Source organism: Lethenteron reissneri, chromosome 67, assembly GCF_015708825.2.
Source record: "Lethenteron reissneri isolate LAM-NWPU_2019-01 chromosome 67, ASM1570882v1, whole genome shotgun sequence".
NCBI classification, from domain to species: Eukaryota; Metazoa; Chordata; class Hyperoartia; order Petromyzontiformes; family Petromyzontidae; genus Lethenteron; species Lethenteron reissneri.
In genome coordinates, this window is record NC_083845.1 from 8,518,353 (window position 1) to 8,536,623 (window position 18,271).

At 50.9% G+C, this 18,271-nt stretch overlaps 1 protein-coding gene across 1 annotated transcript in view; it reads right to left on the reverse strand.

Moving 5' to 3' along the window:
* The window catches only part of LOC133360048 (chloride intracellular channel protein 5-like), a 50,189-nt gene extending 33,199 nt beyond the window's left edge, over window positions 1-16,990 (reverse strand). Inside the window, exon 1 of the mRNA XM_061578628.1 lies at window positions 16,624-16,990. Within this exon, the coding sequence (XP_061434612.1) occupies window positions 16,624-16,680 (57 nt within the window). The 5' untranslated portion in view covers window positions 16,681-16,990. The remainder of the gene's footprint in view (window positions 1-16,623) is intronic.
* Between the last annotated feature and the right edge of the window lie 1,281 nt (window positions 16,991-18,271).

The following is an 18,271-nucleotide window of genomic DNA, read 5'->3' on the forward strand; positions in this document are numbered from 1 at the left end:
CCGCACCAGGGTCTCAAACGGCTACCCGTACCCGACCGGGTACGGGTAGCCGGGTATCGGGTAGGGTACGGATATCGGGTATTCGGTTGCGACTTCTGCCAGTGAACCACAATACACGAATCCGAAATACAAAAAATGTAACAGGACGCAGCGTGCTAACCGCTACACCACCGCTCCTCACGCACGCACACACACGCACAGACACATGCGGCGCCTCGGCCATTTCTTGAATTTTGAATAAGGACCGCTTGCTGGCTGGCTGGCTGCCTGGCCGAGTGCCCAGAATGGCAGGAAAGAGTTGGTCACGCAGTTGGCCACTACTCAAGCATGACGCAGACACCCCCCCCTCACCCATTACCCCCCACCTCCCCCCCTTGAGAGCCAGGGCAGTTTGGGAGGCAAAACCGTGTAATTGAGAGAGCAATTTTGAGCCGAGCCTGTGTGAACTCCAGCCTGAAACATAAATAAACCCGATGCGGCGTGTTTTATACACAGTCGCGAGAGTAGGTAAGCATGTCAACAGATGGCAGCACAACATCGGATTCGTGAATCTGTCTGTGCGGAGCTTTGAGCGCAACCGCCTTGGTTGCGCGTGCTGGGTTTTCACCAAGGGTCGCAAACGGGTTTTGATTGCTTACCCGTACCCGGCCGCACCAGGGTCGCAAACGGGTACCCGTACCCGGCTGGGTACGGGTAGCCGGGTATCGGGTAGGGTACGGGTATCGGGTACCCAGTTGCGACCTCTGGTTTTCACCGGGTTGTGTCAGGGTGCTCCCTCCTCCCGCATGAAGCCACACTCTCTCACCGCTCATGGGATTCACGGCCACAACGCCAACGGGGTGTGAGCGGCAGCACCCTCCTCAAAAAGAGCAAAAGCCTCGAGAGGCGGCGATGCTCTCCTGGGAAAACAATCGCGGTCATGTGCAATGCTCAGATCTACGACCACGAGGAAAGCCCACCACAACAGAAACGTTTGGGGGGTGCCACGGTGTATCGGGGATGTTAACTGCCTCCTCACCACGGCGGTGTGATGTTACCTTCCTCGCCTGGTATACAGGAGGTCGTGGGTTCGATAGGACCTCTTTGATTTTTTCAGGTAAAGTCACGTAGGTAAAATTTAAAATAAATTAACTCACGACGTTTCGGAAGCAACACAAGCCTCCGTCATCAGGTGTAACTGCTCCAGTAAAATTGCTGTAGCGTATGAAGAGAGCTATTCAGAGAGACGTGTTTTTTTATACGCTACAGCAATTTTACTGGAGCAGTTACACCTGATGACGGAGGCTTGTGTTGCTTCCGAAACTTCGTGAGTTCATTTATTTGAATTTTTTACCTACGTGACTTTACCGAAAAAACCAAGAGTATGAATCCTTGCAGTCACGAAAACTTCAAATCTAGAATCGATACCGACCCTGACGCTCGCTGTATATTTGGAGTGTGCGTGTCTCTCTCTCTACCCGTGGTCCCGTGGATTTTTCTCTGGGTCCTCCGGTTTTTCCCTCCGCATTTATAAACACGCGTATAAAGTCTTTGGCTGCGATAAATGTCCACGAGGTCGTGGGTTAAATCCTGACCCTGACGCCTGTAGTTTGCATGAGGAAAAAATCTTTATAGCTCTTTGGATTCCTCCAGGACCAATGAATATTCAGATTTTTCTCTCCTCATTTAGAAAAATGCATTTACAGAATTTGGCTGCTAAGAATGTCCACGTGATAAGCTATTTCGTTGAGCTATCATTTGTGATAGCCAGGTGGCTTCTGTGGTAAAATAAATATAATTTAGTTCATATAGTTTGTGCTGTCTGGAAACAACACCGATTCAACAACACACGGATGTGGCAAGCATTTCATGTACAAAAGCTCTCGGCCTTATCCAGACCACCAGCTCAAAAGAACTGACCCATGTGGTGTCCGTGCTGTCGTTGAGAACCAATGTGGCCCAACACAAGAGGCATCATCAGTGATACAAAGACAACCGAAGGCCAGTTTCCTCCTCATTATGACTCATCAGAAGAGCTATCGGTGTTCGCTGCTGCCACATGATCGCGGGAGCCCCCATACATGGAAGGGACTTCACATGGCCACATTTTTTCCGACGGTGGTATTAAAAACGGCACAAACCGTCCACACATTCAGTCCTCGTGAACTGGTGGTCTGGATAAGGCTGACAGAGCTCACGTACGTGCAATGCCGCATACCTCTGTCTTCTGTTATTAAATCTGATATTACTCTGCGGGGGTGGGGGGTTAAGTGAAGAATGGCACAGCTTTTTACAATCACCCGTTTTAGAAGTTGACGACACATGGGCATTAGAATGTAAACAATGTGCGCTTGACCCGATCTAAGCTGTCAACAAAAACGAGGCTGGCGGAGTGAGACACCCCATTGCGCACCTCAACAGAAATGTTTATGGCGCTGCAAAATATTTACTTTGTTGTTGTTGAAAACCCAAGCTTAGCAACCAACCATCGCGACAAAATAAACTCGTAACGAGTTCCAAAAAAAAGGGCGGACAACGCAACAACTGTGGTGGTGCCGGTCAAGACTCCTCTGCACAAGACTTAGTCGGTGACCTCCTCTCACCTCAAAACCAGGTCCACGAGGTGCAGTCCGGAATGTCTTGCTCACGCAACTGCTGGCAGCGGTGCATCCCACACACTCGCTATGCTCTCTCCCAACGATAAGAGACAGACGGACGGACCGGTCTCTCCAAGAGTCATGTTTGTAACGGCCACATTCCATGCTCCCTGAGGCCGGCTTTACGGACTGTGTTGTGAGGTCTGGCAGGAAATGTTATACACGGAATCCATTCCATATACATAGCAACACACTCGTACGCCACATACGAACCTACCGTCTTGTCAGCTCACAATGCGTGGCATGCACAGGTGTGTATAGCCGTGCAGACTGTTGGGGAAGTGCAGGTAGGAAAATCCAGTACACACTTTAGAACAAAAAAGACAACAAAGATTTTACACAGGCTGTTGGGCAAAGTGTTGCTATAGAGAGCATCAATGAAGGCCGGCAAGACGCACAAGGCGAAAGTGTGCTCAGCACCGCGATCGGCTGCCTCTGTCTACCCGGTGTTGATGTTCACACACTGCACGGGGTACTCATTTGAGGCGGATTCAACCTCGGGCAGGCTCAGAAGTGGTTCAAATAATTATTAGCAGTGATGTTAGCCGTGTCCGGAAATCAAACGCACTCGTCGATCGCTTACTACGACCGTGGTGACGGTTCCCGTGATCTTCCCTCATCGTTTCCTCCCTCAACGTTGAGGACCATGTCGACCAGACTCACCGTTTCGTCTCCTCCACACCATGTCAACAACCACACGGCAGGTCACAACAACAACACACTCACTTGCACAATCACTTGCACACTCACACTCACTGCAGGTCTCCTTCACTTCTCTCTCTCTCTGCTTATTCCCTCGCCCCGCTCCGCTTCTTCGGAATTCCCTCCTCCCATCGTCTCTTTCTCAAAGCTTTTGTAACACCCACTCACTCCACTCACCAACTCACAACCTACCCCTCTACTCTACTCACCTCACCCTCTCACAATCATCCACTTCACTCACCTCACCATCTCACCCACTCACTCACCCCCTGACCCACTCACTCACCCTCTGACCCACTCACACCCACCCACCCCACTCACACTCTCACTCATCCACTCACAACCATCCACTTCACTCACCCTCTCACCCACTCACTCACCCTCTCACACCCATCCACCTCACTCAACTCACCCTCTCGCTCACCCTCTCGCTCACCCTCTTACCCACACAGCAGGTCACAAAACTTCTCTTTCTGCTCCTTCTCTCGCACTGCTCAGCTTTAGAATTTCCTCTTATCCCCTCTTTTCCAAAGCTCTTATTACAAAAACAATAATCTCACTCAACCCAACAAAAGTGTTAACTCTTATCTTTCACTGCTTTGCGAGTGCTGTTTGGCGCTGGCCCACTAGACACGTAGGGCCTTTGCGTCTGTGCTCAGCAAACGTGCAAAAAACTCGGAGCCTGGTTCATGCGCTCGCTACCACCTGTTAGCACACGCTGCACAACACACACACACAGCTCTTCCCAGCTGACACGGAGGTACGCGAGGAATGTGCAGAGCTTTTTTTCTATCCCGCCTTAACAACACGTGTGTCAGAGAGAAGGGATAATCGTAATAAATAATAAATCTAGTACACGTGGCATCGCCGCTATTATTCTCGGAGTGCAGATGGATCATCGCGAGGGAGGCGCCGCTGTGATACATGGACACGGCTTGCAGTAGCTTTTCAGCAGGCGGGCGATGCTGCTGCCGCTGCTACTGTACGCGATCCCGATAAAGTTGCGGTGCGACTATTAGAATTTGGAAAATTTGGGCTGTGACGCAAACAAGACGATGACATCCACTGCGAGCGAAACAGGTGGCGCATAGCGGTAGTCTTGGTATTTTACGGTTGATACCACACCGCAGTGTTAACCAGGGCAGGCCTACCGGATCCGAACCGCGAACCTCTGCGGCAAGTGGTGAACGCGCTACCGCTGGGCAGCGCCCCACCGCCCTGTTCGCACTGCACACACTTTAAAAAAAACGGGAAGTCAACTCGAACGCGTTTGTAACAAGAGATAAACACGGGCACGTTGGTTGAGAAATATATTTGGGTTTCAGAGGGTGCTCTTCTGTGTTTAGTGTTGCTGTTCTTCCTCCGCAATTTCGATTAGCACGGTTAGCTACATACTGTGAGAAAGAAGATCAACATACACACATAGTGGCACATGGAATAGCTCGAAATGAAACTATATTTCTTTACCGCACCAAGAGCAGGAGAAGACCATTGGTCTTTGGGCTGCCGGAACTGCTTTTGTAAAATGCTGCGGTTTAAATAGATTTGAGTTGTGAGGTGGCAAGGTGACTTGGAGGACGGAGATGCCGAGCCAATCACAAGGGTTCCGAATTTGGGTGTCAGCCCCAGCCTGGCATTAAAACTGGTTTCTCAAGTGCACGGAGAGCTGATGGTCTCAGCACAGTGGCTCAACATCCACATAAGGAGACTCATAGACTTGCATAGAGATCTAAAAACTCACATAGAGGCAATGATGTACACGACTTACAACCACAGATTCACACAGAGACCCACAGACTCAAATAAAGACCCGTAGACTCACACAGAGATCCACAGACTCACATAAAGGCTGACAGACTCACAGACTGAGTTGTCATTCAACAGAGTATAGTGAGATTATTGTCGTAATCTGGTCACCAATAATTTCGGAAAAAAACACCCATCACTTTAAAATGTATTTTCTGTTCCAGCTCCTACTGCCAAAGCTACGAACATTTTCCTGTTCCTGGGCAGGTGGCGAAGGGCCACGCCCCAACACTTTGAAGGGATCCCCCAGAAGTAGTTCCCTGGCGTCTACTTCTGTGGGCCGTTCTCTAACGCACGCAGCAATGCATCGTTCTACAACGTTTCCCAACGGACACGTCGGGTCTCGTGACATCAACCACGAGCACAGGTAAAGTAAAACTAGGCTAGAGATTAACGGAGATAACCTTTTGGGTGTGCAATTCAAGTCAACACATTGCGTTTTGGACTGTACGTAGCGTACGGTACGATGTCCGACGGTTCGCTCCACGGTGCCGGGATGTTTTTCAGGAGCCGAAGCTCACCGGACCTCATGCTAGGATGGCACCGCGGTTTAAAAAAACCCCAAAAGCTCATTGCAGAACTACACAGCACCACTGCAGAATTCGCCCCCCCACCCCCACCCCACAGTGTAGCTGTATTTGTACATTTCATATTTTTATTTTTGTATTTCGTGTTTTGTGGATCGGGTACAATCTGGTCTGGATGACCGTACAACATATAAAGACGCAATTCCCCCGATCCACAAATACGAAGGACGACATCACGGCGATGATGATGATGATGATGATACGCTACTCTGCTGCTCCTGACGCCATCATCTTGCTTGACCACCTGAATGTGAAATTGTCGTTGATGCTCTGCATCTACATCAGCAGCCGTATGGAAGAAGAAAACAAGAAGAAAAAGTGAGGTTGTGCTAATTATCAGATAAACCTGAAAATATAAAATAGATTGTGGAATCTTGATATGAATTATGGAAGTGATGTCATCCAAAAACATGATGTCACCGTAAGTGATGTCCCTTCCACAAGGTCACTTTTATTGGCAAAGGTGAGAGAGTCCCATGGCATCGGGTGACATCACGATTGTTAAGGCACCAAGTGCGTTTTTAATTCGTACACGTTACACAGAACACCGAGAATACAAAACAGCTCCAAAATTGTATAAAAAAAAAATCCGAAATCTGAAACGTTTAAATCATAAACTCATCCCGACTACGTTTCAAGGATCAACAAACCCTACGCGTTCCGTATCACGGAGCCCAAGGGAAGACCCAGTGTTTGTGAAGGCAATGATCGCCAGCAAGTGACCATGACAACACAGCCCCGACGTCGTGTCGTCTCTCCCAAAGAGACACCAGAAGGAGCACAGGGACAATGGCTTCGTGTCATCGGAGACGCTCGCGGGGTTCACGCGAAGAGGAGGAGGCAGCAGTCAAGGCTCAGTGTCCTAGCCCCTGTCATGGTGTTCGTGTCATCTTGCCAGTCGTATCTGGCACCCAGCTGTGTTTTGTGCAAACAAGTCTGGCTCAATTTAAGATCAAGACCAAGATGTTAGCGTGGTAAAAGCCTTTTTATGCCACAACTACCACCGCCAACACCAATACCAGGCCATTCGCCACTAAGTGATAGTGACGTCACCACGGTGCCTGTGCCAGGCCAGGTGCACCTTGACGCCACGTGGAGTGTTGAAGGCCCGCTGACAGAGGAGTTTACGGGACAGACTCAGGTGCCATGGGTTGGCTGACAGATGACTGGCAGATGCACCAGCTGTACTTCCTACTGTGCCAACTTGCCGAATTTTAGCTGCCCGGTGCTCTGCTCGTTGTTGTGAGCGTCGCTCCTCTGCCCTCCATTGTTGTTGGACGGCAACCGTCTCCAATTTCCCACTAGCGTCCTTCACAAATCACCATCACCACCAACACCACCACGTGTCGCTGCCAAAGCGTTCTCCTCCTCTGCCAGACCCAGCAGCTGCTGCACAGGAGATGCACAGCGACCTCCACAATCCACCCTGACAGTGTCCAACCATCTGCTCTTGATGAGACCCAAAATGTTAAAACCAGACAACGCAACAACAAAAAACAATCATCATCAACTTAGACCAAGGTCAATCCACTTATGGATGAAAGCCTTCCTGAGACATCTCTCTGTCTCTCAATCCTGTGATGTAACAATCCACTTAGCTCCTGCCCAACGCCGCTGATCTCATTGATCCATCTCCTCGGTGGATGTCCTCTGACATATTCCTGCTCCTGACTGCCACTCCATCGTTATGTTTGACCACCGGTCATCATCGTCTAAACTAAACGATGTTTTATTTTACGAGGCAAAGCCCACGGAGCTATAAAGCTCTTTCTCAGAAGTGGCCTGGCCACAAATGATAGCTCAACTAATTGGTTTACCATCATCGTGGACATTTATAGCAGCCAAATACTCTAAACTAACGTGGATTCTAAATGTGGAGTGCAAAACCAGAGGACCCGGAAATAAATCCACACGACCACGGGGAGAGAGAGACACATGAAAACTAAAAATATACAGCAGGAATCAGGGTTGTGATCAAACCCACGACCTCCTGTACACCAGGCGAGGTAGTTAACATCTCCTAGCCACCGTGGCGCATCTTGCCCAAGCCCACTGACTTTTCTTAACAGATTGAATTATGTCATTAAGCAAGCATGTGTTCTGTAATAAACACCACACTATTACACATTTTTGAGGCCACTCAACAAAAAAAATTATATAAACTATCCCGGCTGTACTGTACTTATTAAACCAACCCGACTGTACTGTACTTATTCAAACAAAGCCTGGAATTGCCGATGAAACAAAAAAAAAGTTTGAAACGAGTCCAACGTTCTATTGTTTGATTAAAGTAATGCTGTTTGGCAGTACTGTTCCAGGATGCCCATATGAGGCTGACGAGACGAAAAATTTTGTTTTGGCCTCTCATGTGGGAAGAGGCCAACCGGAAGTGACATTCGATGAATCACCGGGAATGGAATCCAAGTCGCTAATGCCCCCCCCTCTCCCCGGTCTAGACGCACACCATCCACGCAGCCCCTTAACAATCAGTCACTGTTCTTCCCATACATGACATCCGTGCTAAAACAGGGCTGTGTCTCACACCAGCTGTGCAAAAAAACAAAGAGAGTGAACACATCGGAATGAATAACTTAAGCTCGCGATGTGATTTAAAACAAATAAGAATAGGCTTTACTCTTCCTGGCAATGAAACAGGTTGTTAATGTAGACTTGATTCACCGCAATAGGTATCTAAGTTGGTGTTTGAGCATCTTTGACATTTGTTTTATTTTTAGATTTAAAGCTTTCGTGACTGCAGGGATTCATCTTCTTGGTTCTTTCGGTAAAGTCACGTAGAAGGGAAATAATAAAATGATAAAAATAAAACATAATAAAATAATTCTCACGACGTTTCGGCCACAACGCAAGCAGCCGTCCTCAGGCGAAGACCAGGTCTGTCGGAAAGACAGCGTCTGAATGAATTTGTTTTATTGCCAGAAAAGTAGTGCAAGTTTATACTCATGATGTTGTCATCGCTGTGATACTACTGGTAAAAGGGTCCCATTGATGTAAGCTCACGATTGCTTTCTCTATCTCGTGAGTAAGGGTTTCTGTGTTTCACTTCGTCCACACAGGATGCCATACTAATACAATAAGCCAAGAATGTGTCCCGCGCGTGACGTCACTCCACCAGCCCCCCCCCCCTCATTAATAATCATGAGCGGGTGACGTCACTCCACATGCCGCACCCCTCCCCAATGACCATTAGCGGGTGACGTCACTCCACATGGTCCCCCCCCCCCCCCCTCATTAATAATCATGAGCTGAACAATTTTTCGATGCAATATTTAAGATTTACTGCAATATACACACCCATCTTTGGACGGGCAAACAAGCTCGTGTTTAATAATGGAGTGGGCCAGCCAAGGAGATGGCATCACGTGCCCAAGAGGTACATTCTTGGGGCCGCCACGTGGGTGAGATGTTCACTACCACGTGGTCGAGATGTTAACGACCACGTGGTGAGATGTTCACTACCACGTGGTCGAGATGTTCACTACCACGTGGTCGAGATGTTCACTACCACGTGGTGAGATGTTCACTACCACGTGGGTGAGATGTTCACTACCACGTGGTGAGATGTTCACTACCACGTGGGTGAGATGTTCACTACCACGTGGTGAGATGTTCACTACCACGTGGTCGAGATGTTCACTACCACGTGGGTGAGATGTTCACTACCACGTGGGTGAGATGTTCACTACCACGTGGGTGAGATGTTCACTACCACGTGGTCGAGATGTTAACGACCACGTGGTGAGATGTTCACTACCACGTGGTGAGATGTTCACTACCACGTGGTGAGATGTTAACGACCACGTGGTGAGATGTTCACTACCACGTGGGCGAGATGTTCACTACCACGTGGGTGAGATGTTCACTACCACGTGGTCGAGATGTTAACGACCACGTGGTGAGATGTTCACTACCACGTGGTGAGATGTTCACTACCTCGTAGTGAGATGTTCACTACCACGTGGTGAGATGTTCACTACCACGTGTGAGATGTTCACTACCTCGTAGTGAGATGTTCACTACCTCGTAGTGAGATGTTCACTACCACGTGGTGAGACGTTCACTACCACGTGGTGAGATGTTCACTACCTCGTGGTGAGATGTTCACTACCACGTGGTGAGATGTTCACTACCACGTAGTGAGATGTTCACTACCACGTGGTGAGATGTTCACTACCTCGTAGTGAGATGTTTCACTACCTCGTAGTGAGATGTTCACTACCACGTGGTGAGACGTTCACTACCTCGTGGTGAGATGTTCACTACCTCGTGGTGAGATGTTCACTACCACGTGGTGAGATGTTCACTACCACGTAGTGAGATGTTCACTACCACGTGGTGAGATGTTCACTACCTCGTAGTGAGATGTTCACTACCACGTGGTGAGACGTTCACTACCACGTGGTGAGACGTTCACTACCACGTGGTGAGACGTTCACTACCACGTGGTAGAGATGTTCACTACCACGTGGTGAGACGTTCACTACCACGTGGTGAGATGTTCACTACCACGTGGTGAGATGTTCACTACCACGTGGTGATATGTTCACTACCACGTGGTGAGATGTTCACTACCTCGTAGTGAGATGTTCACTACCACGTGGTGAGATGTTCACTACCACGTGGTGAGACGTTCACTACCACGTGGTGAGATGTTCACTACCACGTGGTGAGACGTTCACTACCACGTGGTGAGATGTTCACTACCACGTGGTGAGATGTTCACTACCTCGTGGTGAGATGTTCACTACCACGTGGTGAGATGTTCACTACCACGTGGTGAGACGTTCACTACCTCGTGGTGAGACGTTCACTACCACGTGGTGAGACGTTCACTACCTCGTGGTGAGATGTTCACTACCACGTGGTGAGATGTTCACTACCACGTGGGTGAGATGTTCACTACCACGTGGTGAGATGTTCACTACCTCGTGGTGAGATGTTCACTACCTCGTGGTGAGATGTTCACTACCTCGTGGGTGAGATGTTCACTACCACGTGGTGAGACGTTCACTACCTCGTGAGCGAGACGTTCACTACCTCGTGGTGAGATGTTCACTACCTCGTGGTGAGATGTTCACTACCACGTGGTGTTGATGTTCACTACCACGTGGTGAGATGTTCACTACCACGTGGTGAGATGTTCACTACCACGTGGTGAGATGTTCACTACCTCGTGGGTGAGACGTTCACTACCACGTGGTGAGATGTTCACTACCACGTGGTGTTGATGTTCACTACCACGTGGTGAGATGTTCACTACCACGTGGTGAGATGTTCACTACCACGTGGTGAGATGTTCACTACCACGTGGTGAGATGTTCACTACCTCGTGGTGAGATGTTCACTACCACGTGGTGAGATGTTCACTACCACGTGGTGAGATGTTCACTACCTCGTGGTGAGATGTTCACTACCACGTGGTGAGATGTTCACTACCACGTGGTGAGATGTTCACTACCACGTGGTGAGATGTTCACTACCTCGTGGGTGAGACGTTCACTACCACGTGGTGAGATGTTCACTACCTCGTGGGTGAGACGTTCACTACCACGTGGTGAGATGTTCACTACCTCGTGGTGAGATGTTCACTACCACGTGGTGAGATGTTCACTACCACGTGGTGAGATGTTCACTACCTCGTGGGTGAGACGTTCACTACCACGTGGTGAGATGTTCACTACCTCGTGGGTGAGACGTTCACTACCACGTGGTGAGATGTTCACTACCTCGTGGTGAGATGTTCACTACCACGTGGTGAGATGTTCACTACCTCGTGGTGAGATGTTCACTACCACGTGGTGAGATGTTCACTACCACGTGGTGAGATGTTCACTACCTCGTGGTGAGATGTTCACTACCACGTGGTGAGATGTTCACTACCTCGTGGTGAGATGTTCACTACCTCGTGGTGAGATGTTCACTACCTCGTGGTGAGATGTTCACTACCTCGTGGTGAGATGTTCACTACCACGTGGTGAGATGTTCACTACCTCGTGGTGAGATGTTCACTACCACGTGGTGAGATGTTCACTACCACGTGGTGAGATGTTCACTACCTCGTGGTGAGATGTTCACTACCACGTGGTGAGATGTTCACTACCTCGTGGTGAGATGTTCACTACCTCGTGGTGAGATGTTCACTACCTCGTGGTGAGATGTTCACTACCTCGTGGTGAGATGTTCACTACCACGTGGTGAGATGTTCACTACCACGTGGTGAGATGTTCACTACCTCGTCGGCTCGGTGCCGATCGTCACGCCTCGATATTTGGAGTTTGCGTGTTCTCCACGTGGTCGCGTGGATTTTTCTCCGGGTCCTTCGATTTCCCCCCTCCACATTTCGGGCCAACGTCACGTGTTTTAGAGTATTTGCTTGCCACGACGATGATGATAAGCAGCTCATTGAGCTGTCATTATGTGATAGGTCTCTTCTGAAAAAAGGCCTATAGAGATGAGTGCGCCTTCCTTGGTAAAGTACTAAATAGTTTAAATATAGTTCTACAAGATGGGACGACGAAAACAGTTCGTGTGCTTTGTTAACATCACAGGGTAGCGAAGAAGGCTCAGGGAGGTTGTCCTCTGCCCCCCCACCCCCGTCTGGAACTTTCCACAGCTATCATCAGTGCTGTTGACTCCTTGTGTATGTACAGTATGTCGAACTTCCTTCGCACCATACGGAGCCAACCGTGCCGTGAGCGGCAGGGCAGACGCAGCAGGGTGTGCCGCTGATGACCTCACTTCCTTCCCGCCTCTGATTAGCACGGCTGGCTATGTACGGTGCGAAAGAGGTTCAACACACACACACATTCCTCTTCTCCCTCTGCCTATGACCGACTGCCTCCCTCTCCTCCCCCACTGACTCACACAGAGAATCAGAGACTCACCTACCTCTATAACATAAACATGCCCATTGTGTGTGTGTGTACAGTGCCTTGAGATGCGGTCACATGTATACGCCACTTACATAAATCCACATTGTACTGCACTGACTTACAGCAGTTAACTCACCCCGAAACTAAAACACTGACACGAGACCCATACACCCCCTGGGACCCATAGCCTAACAGAGACCCCGAGACTCACACAGAGACCCATACACACACACCATGAGACCCATAGCCTAACAGAGACCCTGAGACTCACACAGAGACCCATACACACACACCATGAGACCCATAGCCTAACAGAGACCCTGAGATTCACACAGAGACCCATACACACACACCATGAGACCCATAGCCTAACAGAGACCCTGAGACTCACACAGAGACCCATACATACACACCATGAGACCCATAACCTAACAGAGACCCTGAGACTCACACAGCGACCCATACATACACACCATGAGACCCATAACCTAACAGAGACCCTGAGACTCACACAGCGACCCATACACACACACCATGGGACCCATAACCTAACAGAGACCCTGAGACTCACACAGAGATCCATACACACACCCTGGGACCCATAGCCTAACAGAGGACCTGAGACTCACACAGACCCATAGACTAACATAAGAGATGCAGAGGCACTTAAAGCAATTTTTTTTGTATTTTACCAGATAAGGCCCACTTGAGCTGAATAGATCTTTTTCAAAAGCGACCTGACCACAAGTGATAGCTCAGCAAACTGGCTTATCACTTGGATTGCTTTCGAGAAGCCAAATATTCTAACACGGGACAGTGTCTCTAATGTGGAGGGGAAAACCGGAGGACCCGGAGAAAAATCAACGCGACCACGACGAGAGAGAGAGCCACCGCAAACTCAGCAGGCGTCAGAGTTGGGATAGAACCCACGACCCCCTGTATACCAGGCGAGGTAGTTAACATCTCACCATGGGGAGAGAGAGACACCACAAACTCCAAATATACAGCAGCAGGCGTCAGAGTTGGGACAGAACCCACGACCTCCTGTATACCAGGCGAGGTAGTTAACATCTCCTAGCCACCGTGGCGCCCAAGAGACCCATATACTTAGACAAGTCGACTTACAGAGACACGTAGACTTAGAGACACGTAGACTCAGAGACCCACGGAGTCGGACAGACCCATAGGCTCACTGAGAGACCCAGAGACTCCTCACTCTCTACACAATAGATATTCCGACTGTGTGTGTGCAGACGCAACACACAAATCCACGTTGATGCTGATGCGTGCTAAACGGCATTGGTCGTAACGGCTGACGATGGTGCCAATGTTGACGATGGCTGGCAACATTGTCCGTACGGGGAGCGACGCTGCTCACAACAACGAGCGAAGCGCCGGGCGGATAAAGCGCCGCGAGTTGGCACGGCAAGGCCCACGCACAGGGCGGGGTTGCAGCTGTGGCAGTCATCTGAGCGAGGCAAACCCCGTGGCACCCTGTGTCTAGAGACTCTATAGACTGTACCGCCAGCCTTGTTCGACACTTTCACGTGGCCTTAAAGTGCACCTAGCCTGGCACAAGCGCCCAGGTGAGTCACCGCCACTTGGTGGCGAATGGCGGTGGTTGTTGTTGTTGACGATCTCGTTGTTCGTGGGGCCGATGCTGTTGATTTTAGTCATGGGGACTTTGGTGTCGTTCAAGTGAACGAGGGCCACATATCGATTAGGAGTAGCTGCTGTCTGCCTGTGCATGTTCAATCCACCGCTGGATGATGCCCCCCCCCTCCCATTTTAATCAACAAAGTTCCTCTCGACCATCAACCACCGTTGCCCAACTTCCATCGTGGGCGATATATTGGTACGTACAATTAAGATCGATCGATTATTGATCGAGAACCAATAGGCACACGCGTGAACAAAGCACAAAGCAGTCTCGACACGTTTCTAACTGTTCACCTTTAATTGCTTTGCACAACGTTAGAAACGTCGCCGAAAAGGCCAAATGTGGGTGTCGGCCGGGTCGAAGAGAGGAATAATAATATATTTATTTATATAAAATCTAACCTATAAACACAAACGGATCGAGGCTTACAAAGCGGCACGCGGCCACTGCCACACGGACGTAACTTGGCGCGGCGAAACGCTTCAGCAGATCCAACTCGGAACGCTTTGAACAGGCGACCGTTAACACTCACACACTCACATACATACACACACTCTCACATACACACTCATACACACACTCTTACACACTCACTCACACACACTGACACACACACTCTCTCACACACTCTCACTTACTCACTCACACACTCACTCACTCACTCTCACACTCTCACACACTAACTCTCACACACTCACTCACACACTCACTCTCATACTCTCACTTACTCTCATACACTCACTCACACACTCACTCTCATACTCTCACTTACTCTCATACACTCATACACTCTCACACACTCACTCACACACTCACTCTCATACTCTCACTTACTCTCATACACTCACACTCACTCACTCACACACTCACTCTCACATCGCCATTCGTTAAAGACGACGGCCATGAGACTGAGACGCCGCAGCTATTCGACCTACGGCGCGCACTGAAGAAATGAGGAGGAGGAGGGGGGAGGGACCCAGCTTCGTGTGCGCGCTACGGGGCGAGGGAGGCCTCGGCAAAGCGGCAGCAGCAGCAGGAGGGGTGGTGGTGGTGACTGTGGTGGTGGTGACGGTGGTGGTGGAGTCTGTGGTGGTGACTGTGGTGGTGGTGATGGATGTGGTGGTGACTGTGGTGGTGGTGGTGACTGTGGTGGTGGTGACTGTGGTGGTGGTGACTGTGGTGGTGGTGACTGTGATGGTGGTGACTGTGGTGGTGGTGACTGTGGTGGTGACTGTGGTGGTGGTGACTGTGGTGGTGGTGACTGTGGTGGTGGTGACTGTGGTGGTGGTGACTGTGGTGGCGGTGACTGTGATGGTGACTGTGGTGGTGACTGTGGTGGTGGTGACTGGTGGTGACTGTGGTGGTGGTGACTGGTGGTGGTGACTGTGGTGGTGGTGACTGTGGTGGTGACTGTGGTGGTGGTGACTGGTGGTGGTGACTGTGGTGGTGGTGACTGGTGGTGGTGACTGTGGTGGTGGTGTCTGTGGTGGTGACTGTGGTGGTGACTGTGGTGGTGGTGGTGACAGTGGTGGTGGTGTCTGTGGTGGTGGTGACTGTGGTGGTGACTGTGGTGGTGGTGGCTGTGGTGGTGACTGTGGTGGTGGTGGTGACTGTGGTGGTGGTGACTGTGGTGGTGACTGTGGTGGTGGTGACTGTGGTGGTGGTGACTGTGGTGGTGGTGACTGTGGTGGTGTCTGTGGTGGTGATGGTGACTGTGGTGATGGTGACTGTGGTGGTAGTGACTGTGGTGGTGGTGACTGTGGTGGTGTCTGTGGTGGTGATGGTGACTGTGGTGGTGGTGTCTGTGGTGACTGTGGTGGTGGTGGTGACTGTGGTGGTGGTGACTGTGGTGGTGACTGTGGTGGTGGTGACTGTGGTGGTGGTGACTGTGGTGGTGGTGACTGTGGTGGTGGTGGTGACTGTGGTGGTGGTGACTGTGGTGACTGTGGTGGTGGTGGTGACTGTGGTGGTGGTGACTGTGGTGGTGACTGTGGTGGTGGTGACTGTGGTGGTGGTGACTGTGGTGGTGGTGGTGACTGTGGTGGTGGTGTCTGTGGTGGTGACTGTGGTGGTGGTGTCTGTGGTGGTGGTGATGGACGTTAAGCCCGCCCGCCCGCCGTTTTATCAACAGTAAAACATTCAAACAACCCCAAGTTCGTAACACATCGCCGCCAGCGACTCAACACGAGGCTGGGCGTGGAGAAAAGGCGCCGAGGGGATGTGAGCGAGAGGGACGAGTGAGAGAGAGGGACGAGTGAGCGAGAGGGACGAGTGAGCGAGAGGGACGAGTGAGTGAGAGAGGGACGAGGGAGAGAGAGAGGGGGGGGAGGGAGGCCGCTCACCTTCACGAAGAGTTCCACCACCGGCTCATCGCCGACGCTCACGTCGGAATCTGCCATCGCTGTCGTGGTTGTTGTTGTTGTCGTGGTTGTTGTTGTTGTTGTGCTCGTCGTGAGGGGGGCCTCCCGCACGGGCGCGGCTGAGGCGATTTATAAAATCGGATCGATTTTTAAAAAAAAGTTATTGAAAAAAATAGTTTAAACTTAGGGATGCCACCACCTTTGTAAAGTTGTTCAAACAAATGTAGGGCGGTGGGGTGCGCTGTGGTTTTGTTGTTGTTGAGGAGGCCGATTGCTTTAGCACGAAGTCTCTCGTCTCTGCTGCTCCTGCTGCTGCAGCCGCCGCCTCTTGAAGCCGCTTTGAGTTGTTGAGGCGAACGGCGGTGGCGAGGGGGGCGGGGCTACAGGGGAGTGGGCGGGGCTACAGGGGATGGGGCGGGGCTACAGGGGATGGGGCGGGGCTACAGGGGATGGGGGCGGGACTAGGGAGTGGGCGGGGCTTGAGAAGGGATAAGGGCGGGGCTACAAGGGGTGGGGGCGGGGCTACAGGGGATGGGGCGGGGCTTGAGAAGGGATAAGGGCGGGGCTACAGGGGAAGGGCGGGGCTACAGGGGATGGGGCGGGGCTACAGGGGTTGGGGGCGGGGCTACAGGGAATATGGGCGGGGTTACGGAGAGGGGCGGGGCTACAGGGACCGGGGGCGGGACTAGGGAGTGGGCGGGGCTACGAGGCGGGGCTACGGGGCGGGGCTACGGGGCGGGGCTACGGGGCGGGGCTACGGGGGCCGGAAGGGGCGGGGCTTGAAACGCGCGGGAGATTCGCGAGGAATCCGAGGCGCGGCCTGGCGCGAGGCGAAGGTAAGGACCTCGCCTCGTTGTTAAACAAATAAATACATCGTTACATTCTTACATCGTTACATAGCCCTTATATATGTGTGTGTGTACATTGTTACATAGCCCTTATATATATATGTGTGTGTGTACACTATTACATTATTACATTGCCCTTATACTGTATATGTGTGTGTACATTGTTACATTATACTGGTACTGGTAGGAACCCCCTGGTTACACCAGCCCACAGGGGATGATTGTGTCCGTCCGTCGTGCAGGGAGGGGCTGGGTGGGCCGGGTGGGGCTGGGTGGGGAGGGGCTGGGTGGGGGGTGGGCCGGGTGGGGCTGGGTGGGGAGGGGCTGGTCACCCCGTGGTGCCCTTATAAAACTCAACATTTAACCTACTCACGCCGGCTTGTGCCCGCCCTCACAGTCGGGCATATTTGCGGAATACACCACGCCGCCGTTGACCCTGCAGGCCGTTGACCGAGCAACCCGACGTTCCTACCAGCTCCCTCCGCAGGAATGTGTTTTATGTGTGTACATTACATTATATTACATTGCCCTTATACAGTGAGGGAAAAAAATTAACCCGTAAAAACAAAGTTTTTCACTATAAATCCTTTATATGCGTGTTCAATGGGCCACAACCCAGCCCACATTGGTCTTTGAAACGGGCGGCTAGAGTCCTCTCGTCCTCTGGCTTGAGATGGCTGCCACCTATGGGTCAGATGATTGTCTGCCAACATTAAGCAATTGGTAATTAAATATAAAAAAAAATTACCTAAAAAGTGTAAAATTTCACGAACATTAATTGT